The sequence below is a fragment of the Terrapene carolina genome, unplaced genomic scaffold, assembly GCF_002925995.2.
Source record: "Terrapene carolina triunguis isolate 2854851 unplaced genomic scaffold, T_m_triunguis-2.0 Scaffold33723, whole genome shotgun sequence".
Classification (NCBI taxonomy): domain Eukaryota; kingdom Metazoa; phylum Chordata; order Testudines; family Emydidae; genus Terrapene; species Terrapene triunguis.
In genome coordinates, this window is record NW_020698074.1 from 6,745,505 (window position 1) to 6,765,197 (window position 19,693).

The 19,693-nt window shown below is 43.1% G+C and overlaps 1 protein-coding gene across 2 annotated transcripts in view; it reads right to left on the reverse strand.

Moving 5' to 3' along the window:
- LOC112119106 (engulfment and cell motility protein 1) overlaps window positions 1-19,693 on the reverse strand; it is a 444,965-nt gene that overhangs the window by 211,311 nt on the left and 213,961 nt on the right. For both annotated transcript variants that reach the window (XM_026663518.1, XM_026663519.1), the window contains exon 15: window positions 2,857-2,965. In XM_026663518.1, the coding sequence (XP_026519303.1) occupies window positions 2,857-2,965 (109 nt within the window). The remainder of the gene's footprint in view (window positions 1-2,856; window positions 2,966-19,693) is intronic.

Below are 19,693 nucleotides of genomic sequence, written 5' to 3' on the forward strand. Positions count from 1 at the left end.
CCCCCCCCCCCCCCCCGTATACCTGACCATCCTTTTCCCCTCTCCTGCCCAATAGCTTGACACCACCCCCCAACCCTAGGTAAACATTAACTTTCTGTCTCTAGCGGTACAGCTCCTCCACAAAGGTAATAGGATTTTTTTTAAGATGCCAAAAATATATTTTCCCCTCCTTTATCTTCATGCTCAAATAGGACTGACAATAAACTTTTAAAAACAAAACAAAACAAAACAAAAGCTTACTCAATCTGGCGTCCCAAAGACCAGACATTGAAAAATTTTGAACCCAAAAGGTGAAAGCCTCTGGAAGTTACACGTCCCTGAAATGAATGGTACCATACAAGATGATGCCCATTCTAATTAGAAGCCAACTCCCTGCTGCCCACCCAGACTCTCTTAACCTTTGCTTCTCTGCCCCAAACATTCAATCCCTGATACCTCGTATTGCCCTCTTTTCCCAGGTTTGTATCTCTTACTGCTGTCTTTCCCTGCCTTCCCTGAATCCTTCCTCCAAAATGCTCTACCAAATATGTATTAGGTTTTTTAAAAACCTCCATAGAATTAACACAAAATTCTTTATTTATTCATTTTTATTAAAAAATACTTTTAAGTGAATGGAAACAAACAAACCAACCTCACAATCTTTCTGTTGTAATGCACCTCTTCAAACAGGGTGCTAAAAAGATTGACGTGGAATGGTGACATCACCATTTGAAGGAGCTATACTAGTACTAATGATTACTGATGTTATTGTGCACTGGCAAACAACTAAGTGGGGAGAAACCAGGATATAAATCATGGAAAATCATCAAAACGTATTATTTCCCCCCAAAAAAATTTAGCGGCAGAGACTTCATACAAGCCAGCAGTTGCACATATGAAACTCTTCAGTCTTATATCCTAGCCAGTGGCAGTAAGATTATTCGGGAGGGAGACACCCATGACAGCATATCCAACTACAATTGTCATGTCTCTTCAGTCCTATTACAGTAGTTCTATAACAGTCTGTAGTCTGAACTATTCATTTACTGATCCTTTTCTACTGTTCAGTGGGGGTTTTTAATGCTGGAATTCAAAACTGATACTATGTTATTATCTTGGATGCATACAGTCTAAGCAGCTATTTTGAAGGCTTTAAGTGATGGGCCAGCACAAGGCTAGTCTCTGCACAGGGAAGAATTTCGCCTTTGGTGTACTGTTCTCTTGGCATCCTGCTCTTAAAAGCATTAGATGAAGTATCAGCCAAATCATACTTTTTAAATTGAACTTCTGATTTATGTTGCAGAGCCTGTGGGAACAACCACCAAAGTAACACTTATAACCATTAGCTCTCGCTTTTCTGACTTCCTCAGTTTTGTTGCACACTGCCGCAGTGGGCTCGGGGGCAAGAGGAAAGGAAAGACTTCATTAGCATAGAGAATGTAGAAAAAGAATGTGTGCGGTAGAAATTCAATGGCAAAGTTGTGCTGCCAACTTGGGCTGTATGGAAATGGAACTTGTGGCAATGTCTGTTGGCAAAGACAGGAACGATAATAATACTGATTTGTAACCGAAATGATACACAACGCACTGAGTCATACGTTGCTACACTATACTAATTAAGAAATGAAAATGATAAATGTAAACACAGAGAAAAACTATATAGGTATAGTACTCAAAACTAATTGTAAACTGTTTGAAATTATATCATTAACTTTCTACTGTAATTTTGTTATTCTACAGTGCACTATTATAGTAAATGATGTATGTAATAGCTGACATTTATGTAGAGCTTTAAATACTGTAATGTATTTACAAACTATGGGTTTACTTGCAGGTTTACACCTTACGAGCCCCTAGGCACAGCATATTCAGCACACACACACACACACACCTGCCTACAGCTGACCTTCGTGTTTTCCGTAAAAAATGAAACTTTTAACCCACTTTTAACTTTTAGTCACCCCTAGAATGCCAGCACCCCTAGGCACGCCTACTGTGCCTAACTGGAAATCTGGCCCTGCATACTTGTGCAAATGTACATGTGGAGCCTCGTTAAATCAGTGGGACTGCTCACATGAGAAAGCATTCAGCAACCTAAGTAAGGGCTGCAATATTGAATCTTTTATGTGGGGAACCTGAACATCACCCCCAAAATGTATCTATCTCTGGATAAAAAGCTGACAACTGTCCAGCAGCACATAGCAACCCTCTACAATTTACAACAGCATGTCAAGAATATAATATTTTATTCAACTGAAGAGAAAATTTAAATAGGAAGAATGTAATTACCCAAGTTAGAATTGCCCTAGAACACCGGAGTTACCACCATAATCATGCAAAAGTCAGAGGATCTTTCAGTGACCACAAGTAGCCAGGATCTTGATATTATCTCTCAACCAAAAGACAGTACCCTCCAGCGGCACAGTGTTCTGGAAGTATCTTGCTGGGGCACCGGTTCAGTATGGACTTTGAGGGGACTATGCCACCTACTGAATCATAACACCAACAGATAGCTAGTATAATAACCCTAATGCACTAACAACAGCCTTGTTAAATGTCTGAAAGGATTTACAGTCAGGATGCCATTTCCCGTATTATACCCACACTTGGTAATGCACACAATTTGCCAAAAAACACTGGAATTACTACAGCAAGTTGCAATTGGTACAATACCCAATGTATAAGCATACAGAAACCAGGATCACAATGGCAAACGCTTCTACTGAATCAAACTTATGTAGCATTCAATCTACTCTGAGATAACTGGGGACCCATGCATCACCACCAGAAAAATAGTTTTGGGACAACAATGAAAAGAATCACACAGCTCTTCATCTTAAACTGAAACATTTGGTTAAATAAATAGGTTAAACTTACGTAGTTCTCCTACTTTCAGGATTTCACACAGCATCTTTGTCAGCTCGATGCTACTGCGGCCAAAGGGACATTCATGTTTGTCTTCTCGGCTGCTGTTTTCCAAGACAATCTGAAGTGGAAATAAAAATGGAAATTGATTTATTTGGACAACCTGTGTGTTGAAGAAATGTCCTCTATGCTCAGCATATACAGTGAACATCTGATTGCCTTAGTAATTTAAATCCCAAAGTCACTTTGTTCTCATAAAGTCAGGATTTTCATCCTAGATATTAGAAAAATAAATAACATCAAGATTATTTTGGGGGAAATCTGTGGAAAGAAAGAAAGATATGTTCTGATCCATTTTACTGCTGCTGAGCTAAACACAGCCAATGGTCCCCCATGTTCAAACACGCCCATTTCTGAAGCACTGTCATTCCAATAGAACATTGTTGCTCTGGTTCCAGCTGTACATGCACAAATCGGAATAGAAACCGGTGGCAAAGGAGCTGATCATTTTTACATTTAATTTTGTGTGTGCTGTGAAAGGAAATTAGATTTTTTTAAAAATAAATAAAACTATTAAAAATAAGAATAAGATTTACACTTGGGTTCTGGGTCCATAAAGGCCTATACCCATAAAGCCTATTTAAGTCATATGAAAATAATAGGGTATAAAGATGTGCTTATTGTATCTATAATGCAGGTTAGATTTCAGTAAATTATTCAGGAACAGTTCACTATAAAGGCTACAAATGTAGCACAACCAAGCTCTACAAGTCTTTTGGCCATCTGCTACATGACAGTGAAAAAGCCGTGGAACACAATTTTTTTTTTTAAATAAATTCTGCACTTTGTGAAGTTATGTAACTCTTATTTTGGACAGAGCCATCCCAGCCATTACAGATGGTCTAAAAATATCATTGTACAGAGAGTAGAATATTATTTATGAGAATACTACAGATTTTGCATAAACTGGGAGCGACTCATTTCTCATTTTGACTGCAAAAAAAGCAGGACAAATAGGGCCTGAAAATGAAAGAAAACAAAAATTAATTCAAAACAGGTTTCCACTAAGAACTGGGCTTGTGATAACAAACTCTCGTACCAGCTTTTAAAAAAGAAACAATGCACATGTCCTAAATAGCTACTGCATGGCCAGAGGAAAAATATACTCCAAAGTAGATTTTTCGTAAGTACCATAGTACCTCAGATGATCTCTCAATTTACTTAACAGGTGTTCAGACACTGCTCTCTACTTGGTGAGATTTCTTTCTTCCAGCTTGCTTCCCCACCGTACCCAGGAGCCGGCTCCAGGCACCAGCTTGTCAAGCAGGTGCTTGGGGCGGCCACTCCGGAGGGGGGCGGCACGTCCAGCTGTTCGGCGGCAATTCGGCGAACGGTCCCTCACTCCGGCTCGGAGCGAAGGACCTCCCGCTGAATTGCCGCCGCAGATCGCGATCGCGGCTTTTTTTGGGGGGGGGGGGGGCTGCTTGGGGCGGCCAAAACCCTGGAGCCGGCCCTGACCATACCCTTACCTAGAAAACCTTTTTTTAAGATGGCATAGGAGAATTCAAAATGGCTTAATCCCATAGCTGCGAGGCAAACCAAATCCATACTTTTAAAAAGACTGAAAGGCGGAAGTTTAGGACAAAATAACAAACATAACACTATCTTATTTTTCAGACATGGAACAACTGGGGATTTTGAGGTGGAGGACCAAGAATGGGGTCAGTATTGATCACTGTTAAAACAGCTAATTAAGAAATAAATCTTAGAAACAATATTTATTTGTACATTTAAAAAAAAATCATTGTAAAGCAGTTAAGGCTGCCAGACACATAACAGAATCAAAAAAGCAAGAATTGAAAAGTTAAGCCACCTCACAGAACACAACTTCTATCAATAGACACATACCTTACCACTATCACAAAAAACATACACCACAGACCACAACCGTAACTCATCCCTTACATGTCACCATCAGATGTAATGTATAGGGTATAATACCAAGCTTCCAACAACCATTTCTCCACACTACCTCATTGAACACAATGCAATGGTGAGAAGGAATAGGAGACGCAATTGGACTGCCCTGCCCATTATCACCTCAGACGAAACGATGAGCTGAAGCAAGGGCGCATGCACGGACCAACAGACACTACTACTTTCAAATTCTCTGGCTCCAGATGCATGGTGTACATGCATAAACCCTCAGTGGAATACAGTAGGGACCATCACTCGAAGAACAACAAAAGGCTACCATATACACGGGGGGGGGGGAGTTATGCTCCATTTTAAGGACATTTCAGAATGCAACCTTAACTGCGGAGAACCTCTGCAATAAGATGTGCCTAATCAGCAAGTCTCAAATCAATCAATTTATATTAACCGGGAAAAGACATTCCACAAAAAATTAAATACAAAAGCAATCCCTTCACCTCAGAAACCTTCCCACAGGAAGAGAGGGGAAAATGGGTTCTGAACTGTCCTCCAAAGATCAACGGACTCGGGCTTTGTCAGACAAGTGGAGGGAAACACATTCAACTCTCAAGGGATGAAATCTTGGCCCCATTAAAGTTAATGATAAAAGTTCCATTGACCTGAATGGAACCAGGATTTCACCTTGCTATCTTAGGTATTTCTGAAGCACCTATCACTTTGCCCTTATTGGAAAGTCTTATGGAATGTAACAGAAAATGTTTTATACGTCGATGAGTTAAAAACAAAACAAAAACACCCAAATGCTGTAGAATTTGATAGAGAATAATAACTCCTGCCATAGAAATCTATATGATCGCTTAAAACCAATCAACCCACACCCTACAGAAAAGATTTCATTCTATAGGTTCTTACAACAATTCCTATTGAATCGTAATGGTTTTATCCCTATTAAATCCTATAGGACTCTTCCACAAAGGTGGTATTTAATAGATGGGTTAAAGAATCACCAGTATGTCCTGCCACCTGCCTCCAGATATTTAGTCTCTTAGCTGATGTGCCCTAACTGATCTTGAACAGCATCAATGGTACGTGAGGAGAAAGGCAGGTAGTCTCTTGGCCTCTGAGTAGTTCAATGCTCTGCTAGAGGAGTTCTTTTTTCTGCCAGAAGTTTAGGATGAAACCGTACCTAATTGTTCAGTGCAACACCTGAATAACAGCTGTACCAAATCAAAGAAACACCTCTACAATTTTTGTTTTACATTCCTGCAGCCACCCTTCAGCAACAAGTGAACATCTCTCCACTATGCATTCTGGATTAGTCATCCTGTTTTAGAGCCCTTCTCATAGGGAAAAGTGATCTGCTATCCAGGTGTGGCTCTCTGTATTTTGCCGCCCCAAGCACGGCAGTGAGGTAGCCTTCGGCGGTACACCTGCGGGAGGTCCGCTGGTAATGCGGATTTGGCGGCATGCCAGCGGGAGGTCCGTCGGTCCCGCGCCTTCGGCATACCCGCCACTGAATTGCCGCTGAAGCCACGGGACCGGCGGACCTCTCGCAGGCATGCCGCCGAAGGCAGCCTGACTGCCGCCCTCACGGCGACCGGCAGACTGCCCCCCACGGCTTGCTGCCCCAGGCACGCGCTTGGTGCGCTGGTGCCTGGAACCGCCCCTGCTGCTACCAGACCCAAGTGCTGGAGATAGGATAGAATGATACAAGCCAAATGCAATGCTTCATTTCACATTATTGAAATCACTTGTTTTATTTTTCTCTCTCATAATAAAAAAGAAAATCTGCATACTGGAGCGAGGGGCTGTTTTGACACAGATTTAGATACAGCTAAGGAAAGTGGGTAATAAAATCAATGCAGAGAGAAAAATGAAAGTGGAGGGGAAAAAGGCACTAGTTTTAGCAATATCACTGCTTTTGGCAAACACATTTTGTTGAATTTCACATTAACCCAATGTGTTAACATTTCATGAGTGCATAAATATTTAATGGTAAAACTGTATCTTCATATAATGTTAAAGCAGAATTACTGCAATCAATAAGAATGGCTGAGAAATAGTTGAGGCACTGTGTACTACTATGCACCAAATTAAATGGCAATTTGAGTAATCAATATGTAAAGCAGCTTCAGAATGCTCCTCTTTCTCCTTCCATTCAAGCATCCATATTTTCACATTTTCTGTGCAGAACAAAGAAGACATGACACATAGTAAGAATTCTGCAAGCAAGGAAAATGGAAAAGGCATAGCTGCAGTTAAATATGTGGATGTACATTCTACAGTTACAGATACTGATCTTTAATAAGCCACAACTACCGTAAAAAACAGCTTTTATAAACAACCCAGGAGAAATAATTTCTAATCTTGGCAATAGATTTAAAACATAGATTTAAAACATTCATTAGTATATCTGTAATACACTTTTCATAATTTAGGAATACCATATCCTGATGCAAAATAAAACATTAATAAAATACTGCTGACAAAGGCAGTATCTTTGTTTTATCTTTGTTTCCCTAAGCTCTCTGGTTGTGAAGGGGACAGAAATAGTCAGTGGGCAAACAGGTTTCTTTAGCAAGTTGCTCAAAAACACTAGCAGGGAGAGAAACATATCTAGGAAGTAATATACAGATCTAGACCAAAAATACTCATCCACCTTTGTATTAGATTTTATAACTTAGCTTGATGCATGATTCTATCGGTTTATTTGTTCCTCTAAGAAAAATTAACAGCCAAGGTATCACCAAACCCACATAATCCTTATTCAAATGGGAATCCACAGTTAAGATGTAACTCCTCTTGGCTTCATCTCAGCCGTGAACTACCTGGCCACTCTCTCCTTTCCTGGTATGGTACTACCTCCCTCAGTGTTTTCTGATGTTTATTATTTGCATTGTGATAGCACCTAGAGGCCCCAATCAAGGATTTGGTCCTCCACAATTCTAGGTGCTGTATACACATTTAATGAAAAGACAATCCCTACTTCAAATTGTGGGAGTGCTGCATACTGCTCAATCAGTTCTCTCCATCATTTCCTTCTATTGCCAGCCCCCCATTATGGTAACACTGTACGGTATACACATAATGGCTTCATCTTTTCTTGTATAAGAACATTTCAGTAAAGTTCTGAAAAATTTTCCCCGGACCCAGGTAGTTTTCTGACAAATCTTTTAACTGCTCCAAGGAGACTGAATTTGTTTACAGCCTCATAATTACTACAGAGATATTTAGTAAAACATTATCTGGTTTAACAAAACACAAGTTAGGAAATTTAGAGCACAGGCTGGAACTCCAAACCTAACCCACCACTGTTTTAAGTATTTAAACCATAACTGGGAAATGAGATCAGCTATTGTTCTGAGACCACCACCCCTACACTGAGGCACTGTGAGGAAAGTTAAGACAACAGCTACGTGCAGTGCTCACGTATTAAAAAGGATCCAGGGTGGAGAAAAAGGTAAAAAGATATAAAGGGAAAGAGGCCAAGGAAAAAGAAGAAAAACTACAGGGGAGAGCAAGCAGAAGAAACAATATGAGAGAAGAGACTAGGGAGCGCTCAGAGGAAAGAAAAGAGAACTATGAAGAAACAACAAATAAAGTAAAAGGGGGAAAGTATAGCTATGCAGAGTGGAATACAGAAGAGAGTAAAGCTGGAAAGGAAGACAAAATAAATCCTAAGAGGAACAAGTTGAATATGTTACTGAAAAATAAGAAAGTAAGAATGGGTTAAATAAATGTGAAAGGGCAAGAGGAGACAATTTTTAAGAAAGTAAATGTTATTTACCCTTTTTCTTTTTTTTAAGCATTCCCACCTGTAATATTCTATAGCTAATTAAGGGGCAGGAATTGGAGAATATTGTTGCTGCAAATGTTTGTCTTACTCTTTTATAATGTATTTTTCAAAGTTATTTCATTTGTGCCACAGCAAATACTGCTCCCCCTCTCCCTAAATTTCAATCTTTACTGTGGGATGGAGGGGAAAGTTTCCAAATACTTACTAAACAAAATCAAGGTGTGTCAGAGAGAGAAACGAAGGCCTTTGTTTACATTCGGAAATGGTACCATTTCAGTCATCAATTGTCAGTAATCGATATAGCTGACCTGGTGCTGACCATGGTTTGACCTCGTCTACACTTACAGATAAACTTAGACAGCAAAGTCAACTAAAATGATTGTTTAAATAATGCTTCTTTCCACGAGGTCAAAGCTGGAAATGACAGACATTTATCCAGCAGTTGTCTTAGAGGGAGACAGGATGCTTCTCCAGTAAACAAGAATGCTAGACATCCAACAGCCACTCACCCAACTACAGAGGATAACATAGCAAAAATTCAAGTCTCATGCCAGAATCACAGAGGTATAATGTAAAGTTTCCAGCAACAAACAGGAAACAAAAGTTTTACTTAATAACTGTTGCTGGAAACTTTACATTATTCCTTGGTGATCCTTCATTGAATATCATGCCACAGGATAGAATATCATGATGTGGTCCCTCAGTATTGGACAGAGAAATATTTTTCATATTTGATCATAACATAACGTTGACCTAGACAAGGCAAGCAGTTTATATGTTTTCAATTGACTTTTTATTAGTAACTGAGAACAAAATTATAAAGACTGCCTTCATGATTTCCGCCATCAAAATACAGAAGGAAGAAATTGGCAGCAAAATATTTTCCTTCAATGTTAAGAAATAAATTTAGCCAGTCCCCTAGTCCACACATTAAGGATGACATTGGCTCAAAGAATATTGCTCCAGAGCAATTGTTGGTGAAATTTCTTAGATTCCTGCACTGAGCTATAAGTTTGCTAATACCACAGAGATTCATTATGACTGGGAATGAGATACAGAGTGAAGTACTACAAGTTCCAGTACAGCTACAGTAATATAATAAATCCCAATGTAGATGCTTTGACAGGCATCATGGCACTATTAACAATGAATATTTCTCTACACTTGTACAATAATATAGCTAAGCCCTACTTTTCTTGCAGATTGTGACAGGCAAACATCAAAAGGAAATGTTGGCTAAGGTAATAACCCTCACCAGATCCCATAGAAGCAATCTGGAAGTACAGTAACTCCTCGTTTAACGTTGCAGTTATGTTCCTGAAAAATGCGACTTTAAGCGAAACAATGTTAAGCGAATCCAATTTCCCCATAAGAATGAATGTAAATGGGGGGAGGGTTAGATTCCAGGGAAATTTTTTTCACCAGACAAAAGACTATATTATATACATATATATATACACACACACACACACACACACACACACACACACACAGAGTATAAGTTTTAAACAAACAATTTAATACTGGTACACAACGATGATGATTGTGAAGCTTGGTTGAGGTGGTGAAGTCAGAGGGTGGGATATTTTCCAGGGAATGCCTTACTGCTAAATGATGAACTAGCAATTGGCTGAGCCCTCAAGGGTTAACATGTTGTTAATGTAGCCTCACACTCTACAAGGCAGCACGAATGGAGGGAGGGGAGACGGCATGGCAGACAGAGACAGAGACACACACCGTGTGAGAGAGAGAGATGCACATTGCCCCTTTAAGTACTGCTGACCCCACTTTAAGTACACTGCCTTTTAAAATAGATCAGCAAGTTGAGACAGCAGCTCCTGCCAGCAAGCTCCCTCTGTCCTGAGCCCTGTCTTGTCCCCGCACTGCTCTATGGAAATGGGGTAAGCAGGGTGCAGGAGTGGGGGGAAGGGGACACCCTGACATTAGACCCCCTCTTCTCCCCCCTCTCCCCTCCCCGGAAAGCAAGGAGGCGGCTCTGGAGAGCAGCTCCAAGGCAGAGGGCAGGAGCAGCAAATGCAGTGGGGGGAGGGACAGCTGAACTGCAGGCAATTGATAGCCTGCTGGGCGGCTGCCACACAGGGAACTTGGGGGAGCGGGGAGCTGATAGGGGGGCTCCCAGTCCACCCTGGTTCCAAGACACCCCCCCCAGCTAGTTCCAACGGGCAGCTCTTCCTGCAAGCAATGGACAAAGCAGGCAGCTGCCAAATGACGCTATAAGGGAGCATTGCGCAACTTTAAACAAACATGTTCTCTAATTGATCAGCAACATAACAAGGAAACAACGTTAACCAGAATGACTTTAAGTGAGGAGTTACTATATTTGAATGCTAAAAGAAACATGACATTCCATCTTTTCTCTCCTTTGCATTTTCTTACCATTAGTTATGTACAATGAACTTCTCTATCATTCCTGTCATGTCCACATGCCTTAATTGCCTTGTCTGGAAGTAGCTTTTCCTGCTTGTGCTGGATAAGAGGCCCTATTGTGGGAAGATAGGGTTTCTGTCTTTCCCTTTCTCCACTCTGCCTTTTCTCCCAAAGCTTTTGTCATCATTTTCCTTTACTTACACCCCACTGTCCTTCTAACTTCCTTCCTCTTGTGTTGCCTCTGTAACCTCTTCTTCTACCTCTGTTATCTATTTGTTTTCCTTCCACCTTCCCATGTTGCTCCTTTCGCCTCCCCATTCCTCAGCCCCACATCCTTCTTCTCCAGCCTTCTACTGTGTATTCATGTGGAACAACTACAGCTTTGCAGGACAAAACAAAAACCTTACTACTCCCAGGGAAAGGGATTTGGATCACCATCTATCATCCAGGGAAGGAGAAGCTTAGAGTGGTAGGCCGGGGAGTTGGGACCTCTTATTCAAATGGCAGGAACAGAGAAAGGCTGATCAGCCCTCCGGGAAATAATCTCTCTGATATAAGGAACTCAGCTGAAAAATCTTCCCTTTAATGAAAGGAAGCTAAGGTTAAACTACTGGACCAAGTTAAGTGCCATGGGTGGTAAGTCTGTGATGGATCACCACATAGGGAAGTTGGGTGCAGAATATCCAAGTGGATAACTGAGGTGTTGTATGAGGGATGTCCTGTAGTCTGCTGCTCACAGGAAGAGCTGTCAAACGGAAGGCATGGACCACCAATATGGTTAAGCAGCCGTGAAACAATGTGAAGCAGTCCTGTGGAAAAAATAATATGTGATCATGTAACTGAAGACTGTACCATAATGCACACGCACCAGGGGTCCAAATTAAAGTTGATCATATTTGAATACCTTAAATCTGGTATTTCCTTCTTTTTGAGTGCTTGACCTTGCAACCTTAGTAACTTAGTGAGGGTTTTCTCCATACTTGTGTTTTGTATGGAATGTTTAGTTTGGAGCCTGAAAATTATGAATTTCGTCATATTGTTTAGTATTGAGCAATGGATACGCAGTATGATAAAATCGAATACTGCCATATTAGATGCTAATCTGGGATGTACCTGTAATTGTTCCACATGGACAGTGCTGTACAGTGAATGATTCCAGACTGAAAGAACCTTTCTGCTTTCTGCCAACAGAATGGCATGCAGTACAATTTCAGAGCCTTTGATGCTGCCTTCACATTATTCCTGCCAAATGTACATGAACAGTAAATTCCTTTTGTAATGAAGCAGGAATTTTTCCCTCCAAACAAACCAAGTCACTCTAAGAAAAGTTTCACAATAAACAGGAGGTCCAACCACCACTTCACCTTGAAAAATAGGATCAGCGCCTCTCTTGACTTCCTGCAGGCACTGAGGGTACTGGTGGTTGGAGGAGGGCCTTTGCAACACCATGCAGTGTCTTCTCTTTCCCCCTGGAGCCATTGAAACAACAGCAGGAGCCAGAGTTTCCTCCTTCCACCAGTGTTGAAGATAGGGTTGCCAGATGTCCAGTTTTTGACCGGAATGCCCAGTCGAAAAGGGACCCCACCCCGGTAACTCCAGTCAGCACCATTGACTGGGCAGTTAAAAATCCGGTTGGCAGCACGGGCAGGCTCCCTACCTGGCTCCGTGTGGCTCCTGGGAAGCTGCCAGCATGTTCGGCTCCTAGGCGTAGGGGCAGCCACGGGGGCTCCGCATGCTGCCCTCACCCCGAGCATGACACCTGCAGACTGGGCACCATGCAGAGCCCTCTGGCTGCCCTTCTGCCTAGGAGCCAGACGTGCTGGGAGCTTCACAGGAGCTGCCTGAGGTAAGTGCCACCCAGAGCCTGCACCCGCTCCTGCATCCCAACTCCCTGCCCCAGCCCAGAGCCCCCTCCCACACCCAAACTCCCTCCCACAGCCTGCACCCTGCATCCTTTCCCACACCCCAACCCCCTACCCCAGCCCTGAGCCTGAGCCCACATCCCCACCTGAAACCCAACTCCCTGCCTCAGCCCTGAGCCCCCTCTTGCATGAAAACTCCCTCCCAGAGCCTGCACCCCACACCCCCTCCCACACCCTAACCCCCTTTCCCAACCCAGACTCCCCTCCTGCACCCCAAAACCTTCATCCCCTGCCCCACCCCAGAGACCACACCCCCAGCTGGAAGCCTCACCCCCCAGCACCCCAACCCCCTGCCCCAGCCTGGAGATCCCTCCTGCATCCTGAACCCCTCTGCCACAGCCCAGAGCCCCAGAGCCTGCACCCCAGCCAGAGCCTTCACCCTCTCCCGCACCCCAAACCCCTGCCCCAGACCTGAGCCCCTCCTGCACTCCAGCGTTAGACTCACTGGGGCCCAGGGCTGAAGCCAAAGCCTGAGCCCTGCTGCCCAGGCCAAAGCCGAAACCCGAGGCTTCAGTCAAGGGCCCCCACTCCCATCTGCCTGGGGCAACAGGGCTACAACTCTGGCCCCACACGCACCCCTCTCCCCCACCCAGGGTCATGTCATAATTTTTGTTGTCAGAATGGGGTCATGGTGCAATGAAGTTTGAGAACTGCTGGCCTAAATCAGTGTTTCACACCTGTTGGGTGGGCTGCTAGATAGCACCAAACTAGCTCAGAGGGATAAGATGGTGCACAGGGCGGAGGACAGGATTAGAGTGAGTGATAAAAGTTACACGACCCCTTATGCAACACATACACATCGCAAAACTCTGCAGAAACAGTAGCAAGTGGCCCCCCAAAAGCCACCCATCTTCTTTCCATGCTACCATTATGGCACCCCAAGGACCTGATCCAAATACTCCCATCATCTTCAGTGAGCTTTGGACCACGACCCAATTTAGCTGGCAGCTCCCATGTATTGGGCCACAAGTTTAATTAGCAGCCCATCAGCCCAAGCTGTTCTCAGCTCCCACAGAACTCAACTCAATCCTGCAGACACAAATGGCTGTTCCCAACCCTCAGAAATATGTAGCCTTCTAGTAAGTGAGGGAACAAGGAGGGGAAACAGAGCTACTGAGGGGGAGGAGTGTAAGATGTGAAAAGAGTCAGAAGGGTGAAAGAACAGAAAAAAGAGTAAGAAACCAAAAGGAACAGAAATTAAAATAAAGACAAGGAATGGGGGAGAGAGAGAGAGAACAGGCAAAAAAAATGGAGAAAGAAAATAATAGGAGAGAAGGCAATAATATAAAAAAGGTTTGGAACCAATGACCTGGGTAATAGGCTGTATATATTAGAAAAACAAATGCAACAAAGCTCACTTTTCTTATCAGCTTTAACAAAATGGAAATAAATTATATCCCTTTCCACTCATTTTTTTTGGGGGGGGGGGGGAAGGATTACAGGAATCAAATTGAATTTTACTTCAAAAATGCTCAAATTATATGGTGGACAACTCATTCTGATCAGGATGTAATGAGTAGGCACAAGGAGACTTTTGTGAATTGGTGGAAGGATGTGTAGGAAGCCTCCTATACAACAAATGTATGGGTTATAAAATACACAGTACACAGTCTGACTGTGACTCAACCCATTGAAGTTATGAATGATCTTCACAGAATGCCAGCAATGTGCATCTGCATGTTTGTGGCTCAGAAATGACACCTCCTCCTCCCCCAAAATTTTTGAAGGCTCAAAGATGAAAAAAGAAAAGTAATAGCTGAAGAAACTGCCTGCCAGTAAAGTGTATACCTGTATACATAAATAAGGTCATAGCAGTATATTACTCCTTTGAATTACCGGACATAATCCTATTGACTAACAGTTTGCGCTATTGCTCTCCCACCTGGTCAGTAGTTTTTAAACTACCAATGGTGACTGGCCAGCAATTCTCTGAGACATGGTCAGATGGGCCCTGTGAACTAACATATAGAACAACAGGTCTCAACCAGAGGTCCGAGGCCCCCTGGGGGCAGCGAGCAGGTTTCAGGGGGTCTGCCAAGCAGGGCTGGCATTAGACTCACTGGGGCCCAGGGCAGAAAGCCAAAGCCCCATCGCCCATCACCTGGGCCCCAAGCTGAAGCCAGAGCAGCTTAGCTTCATGGGGTCCCCCGTGGTGTGGGGCTTAGAGTTGCCAGGCATCTGGAACGCCCGGTCGAAAACGGACTCTAAAAGGGGTCGTTAAAAGTCCTGTCAGTGGCACAGCGCTCCATGCAATTCCTGGAAGTGGCTGCCAGGTCCCTGCAGGTCCTAAGTACCACCCCAAATACCAGCTTGGCAACTCCCATTGGCCAGGAACTGCGACCAATAGGAGCTGCAAGGGGTGGCACTTGTGGGCGCAAATGCAGCACACACCACGCAGAGCCGCCTGGCCACCCATGCGCCTAGAGGCTGCAGGGACCTGGCGTCTGCTTCCTCGGAGCTGTGGTAAATGCCTCCAGGACCCCACATCCCCTCCACCCCGAACCCCTGGCCCAGCCCAGAGCCCCCTCCTACACCCAACCCCCTCATCCCTGGCCCCACCCGCAGCCAGAGCCCTCACATGCCCCTCCACACCCCAACCCCCTGCCCCAGCCCAGAACCCCCTCCTTGACCCCAAACCCCTCATCCCCAGCCCCACCCCAGAGTCTGCACCCCCAGCCCAGAGCCCATACCCTGTTCCACACCCCAACCCCTTGCCCCAGCCCAGTGAAAGTGAGTGAGGGTGTGCAATAGTGAGCAACAGAGGGAGGGCGGGATGGAGCGGGGCCTCGGAAAAGGGGAAGGGCAGGGGCAGGGCAGGGATGTTCCATTTTGTGTGATTAGAAAGTTAGCAACACTAGTTGGGCCCCAGGCAATTGCCCTGCTTGCTTGCTACCCCCTAATGCTAGACCTGGCTTTTATATGCAGAAAAACAGCTTTGTGGCACAGGTGGGCCGTGGAGTTTTTATAGCACATTATGGGGGGGCTCAGAAAAAAAAAGGCTGAGAACCCCTGATACAGAAAACTCATTGAGGTTAATTCTAATACAGAGGGATAGCTGAAATAAAAAAAACCTGGAGAATTTGGAGCATTTGAACTATTCCACACATGAGGCATGTTCCCTTGCTCTTCTGCTGCTTTTTACTCTTGGCAGAGCAGTAAAGAGGTCACAAATAAAGTAAGTAATAATAATCACCAGATAGTTTCAAGGGAGGAAGGTGCACCCAGCAGCATTTTGATTATACACATGTGGTCAGACCCTCAGCTGCTATGAACTGGCACAGGTCCAGTGACTTCAATGGCGGCGTGCCCATTTACAACAGATGACAATCTCATCCTTCATCTTTAAATGGATCCATGTGACAAATTTGAAAAAGTTGCCATTTACAATATTACGATATTTACAATATTTATTTTACTTTCAGACATGAGCCATCATGAGAGTCTGAGAACAAGACATATATTATTGAAAACAAGACAGAATAACATCACAGAATATCTAAAAGGCAGTAAATGAAATCCACTGTGATCTCAGTCTACTGCGAGTCTCTCCAGCCAGAGCTGCTAGTTAAATCAATACCACCTTGTGGTCAACGGCATCGAAGGACAGCTTTCCTTTGTCCATCTCAAATTGGAGATCATCAGCTAATTTGACCAGTGCAGTATTTTATACGCTACATAGGCTAAAAATCTGATAAGAAACTGGAAAATTTAGTGATGCCAGAGTTACCTGGTATTTTACCTTTACTTAAGGACACATTCATGATTTCAGACAATAATGGACTCAATACCTCCCCATTTGATTTTACTAAACACGAGAAACATGGTTCCAACTCACAAATAGCCCCATTAAGGTCCCATCACTAGCAAAACTAGTTGAAACTCAAGGTCAATGGAGCTATATTTGTCTCCACCAGACACAATCTGATCTCTGGGAAACAGCAAGATGCATCAGAATCTGACTGAACACAGCCAAGAAAAAATACAAAGAATTCATCAAACTGTACATCGTCCAGAACAGAAGCACTAGATGAGAATCATAGAGATGAGAACCCTTCTTTGCTTGCATAACAGCCACACTATGTCGCATTTGACTTGGCTTGGGAGAACAATGACCAACAGTAACACTCTATCCTCCCTCCCACGTTTGCATCTGTTGCAGGTCATCAGTATACCAAGGTGATCTGTGAAGATGATCTATAGGAAGGAATCATTTAGAACCCAACGTATCAGTGATGAACAACAACAATCTTCATATTCTACTAGCTCACAAATACAGGAGACTACAATCCCCTATAAACATCTAGAACCATTCTGGTTCCATTAGTCTCCAGGGATAGACTAATGAAATGGACATTCCATTCATTACATCAATACACCTCTACCCTGATATAACGCTGTCCTCGGGAGCCAAAAAATCTTACCGTGTTATAGGTGAAACCGCGTTATATCGAACTTGCTTTGATCTGCCGGAGCGTGATATCCAAATTCGTGTTATATCAGGTCACGTTATATCGGGGTAGAGGTGTATAATACACATAAACAAAGTAAGTCAGATACAAAGCTGTATAGTTCACTCCTAATTGTATCTTGTAAAAAAAAATCATGGTTTCAAATAAAACAGCCTTGCGCTATGGATCCTGTTGGGCCGGTGCCAAATTCATAGAATCATAGAATCATAGAATATCAGGGTTGGAAGGGACCTCAGGAGGTCATCTAGTCCAACCCCCTGCTCAAAGCAGGACCAATTCCCAACTAAATCATCCCAGCCAGGGCTTTGTCAAGCTGGGCCTTAAAAACCTCCAAGGAAGGAGACTCCACCACCTCCCTAGGTAACGCATTCCAGTGCTTCACCACCCTCCTAGTGAAATAGTGTTTCCTAATATCCAACCTAGACCTCCCCCACTGCAACTTGAGACCATTGCTCCTTGTTCTGTCATCTGCCACCACTGAGAACAGCCGAGCTCCATCCTCTTTGGAACCCCCCCTCAGGTAGTTGAAAGCAGCTATCAAATCCCGCCTCATTCTTCTCTTCTGGAGACTAAACAATCCCAGTTCCCTCAGCCTCTCCTCATAAGTCATGTGCTCCAGACCCCTAATCATTTTCAAATTATTATGAATTGCTGTGACTGATGTGAATGAATGTGGTAAACATGAGTTGGTATGACTTGGTACGTCTGAACTTGCTAGAGGATTCTGGGAGCAGAATTCTCTTAGCATTAGATGAATGGTGTGAAAAATTATTGGAATTGCTGAAACTGCATTTGAATGGTTAATAACGGCTCGAGCTGCCTGTATGTTTCAACACTGAACTTTGGAATATCAGCCAATGGGGACCAGCTCACAAAGTAAAGAAGACATAAAATCATGGGATCAGTGGGCTTGGTGCGAGCTGACATGAGTCAAAATGACCCTTTCTGGATGACATCACGCTAAGGGCCTAAGCAAATGATTGATGAGAGGGTAAATGTTGATTGAGCTTTGGTTTGGGTCTGTTCTACAGCCCCTCCTTCCAAAATATTAATTAGAATATACCAGTAATAAACGCCCACAGAGCATATTTTTGGAACATGAGACTCCTTTGAGAACAAAAGGGCATATATGCTAAGCACAGTAAATTAGCTAAACTAGTGTTTCCCAATTAACCTCTAAAGAGGTTCAAGACTGTGAGACAGAAGTCGTCAGGGTAACCGAGACCCCGCCTCAAGGGACGTTTGTTGGACTTTAGAACCAGAGGTCATCAGGGTAACCAATACCCTGCTTCGGAGGGCCCCTTGACAGACCAAGTACCTGAAAGGGGATAGAAGAGAAGAGAAAAAGTCTCCATCTAGAATTGGTAGATATACCTGCTTTGTTTGCCAATCAGGATACTGTGTAAGGCCAACATAGTTACTGGGGGTTTATGCTTGGGGAGCTGAGGCTTATTGGGGGAAGATGTTTGCTATGTAACCTTACCTGCTTGTGTGATTCTTTCTCAAATAAATTACCGTGCATTAAGCATACTGTACCCGAGTCTCTCACTGGTACTGGTAATATCCGCCCAGCTGTGGGCCAGTAAATATCCATTTCAACAGATCCCAGACAAAGCAGTGAGGAAGTACAAGAGATTATAACCACAAAAAAAGGCTTTTCCAGGGGCCACTTTTTACACTAAGGAAAGTTTCAGCTCTGTAGTACTGCAAGTTAGTTATAGGAAAATGTAATTCTAATGGAAAATCCCTGTACGGCATAGTATATGTTTAAATGGTAACAATTTTATTTTAAAAAAATTATTAGAAATTGCTGCTGAGGTGGTTTGGGTAGGGTAGGGAGGAACTTGTCTGCTCCATAAGAACAAAAAAAAAAAAAAAGATTATCTGTCACAAAGCTTTATTCCAATCATTTGCTTCACTGTTAACTTTAATTACACACTATGAACTGTCCTGTAATTATGCAACTTGGGAAACTGCCAATTTTTCCTTTTGAATGTTAAAAGTTCTTTAATTTCTTTCAAAGATTCAGTATTACTTCCATCAGTGAATACCATATATTACATGACTGCACCTTTTAAAAGCAGAGCATCTAAGAATTGCAATGGATTTTGTAAGTGGAGCATGAAAAACTGCTGTGTGCTTTACTGAAGTCACTGATATCACCAAAGCCATTCGTTTAAAAAAAAATTAAAAAAAAAGAAGGAAAAATGATAATTCCGCAGCAAAGTTTAAAAAAAAAATCCAGAAGGTAGCAAGGAAACCATATAATTAGAGACAACTGTGCTTTCTTTATACTAAACAACCTTTTTCTCAAGAGACCCCCAGTCACATTAAATGGT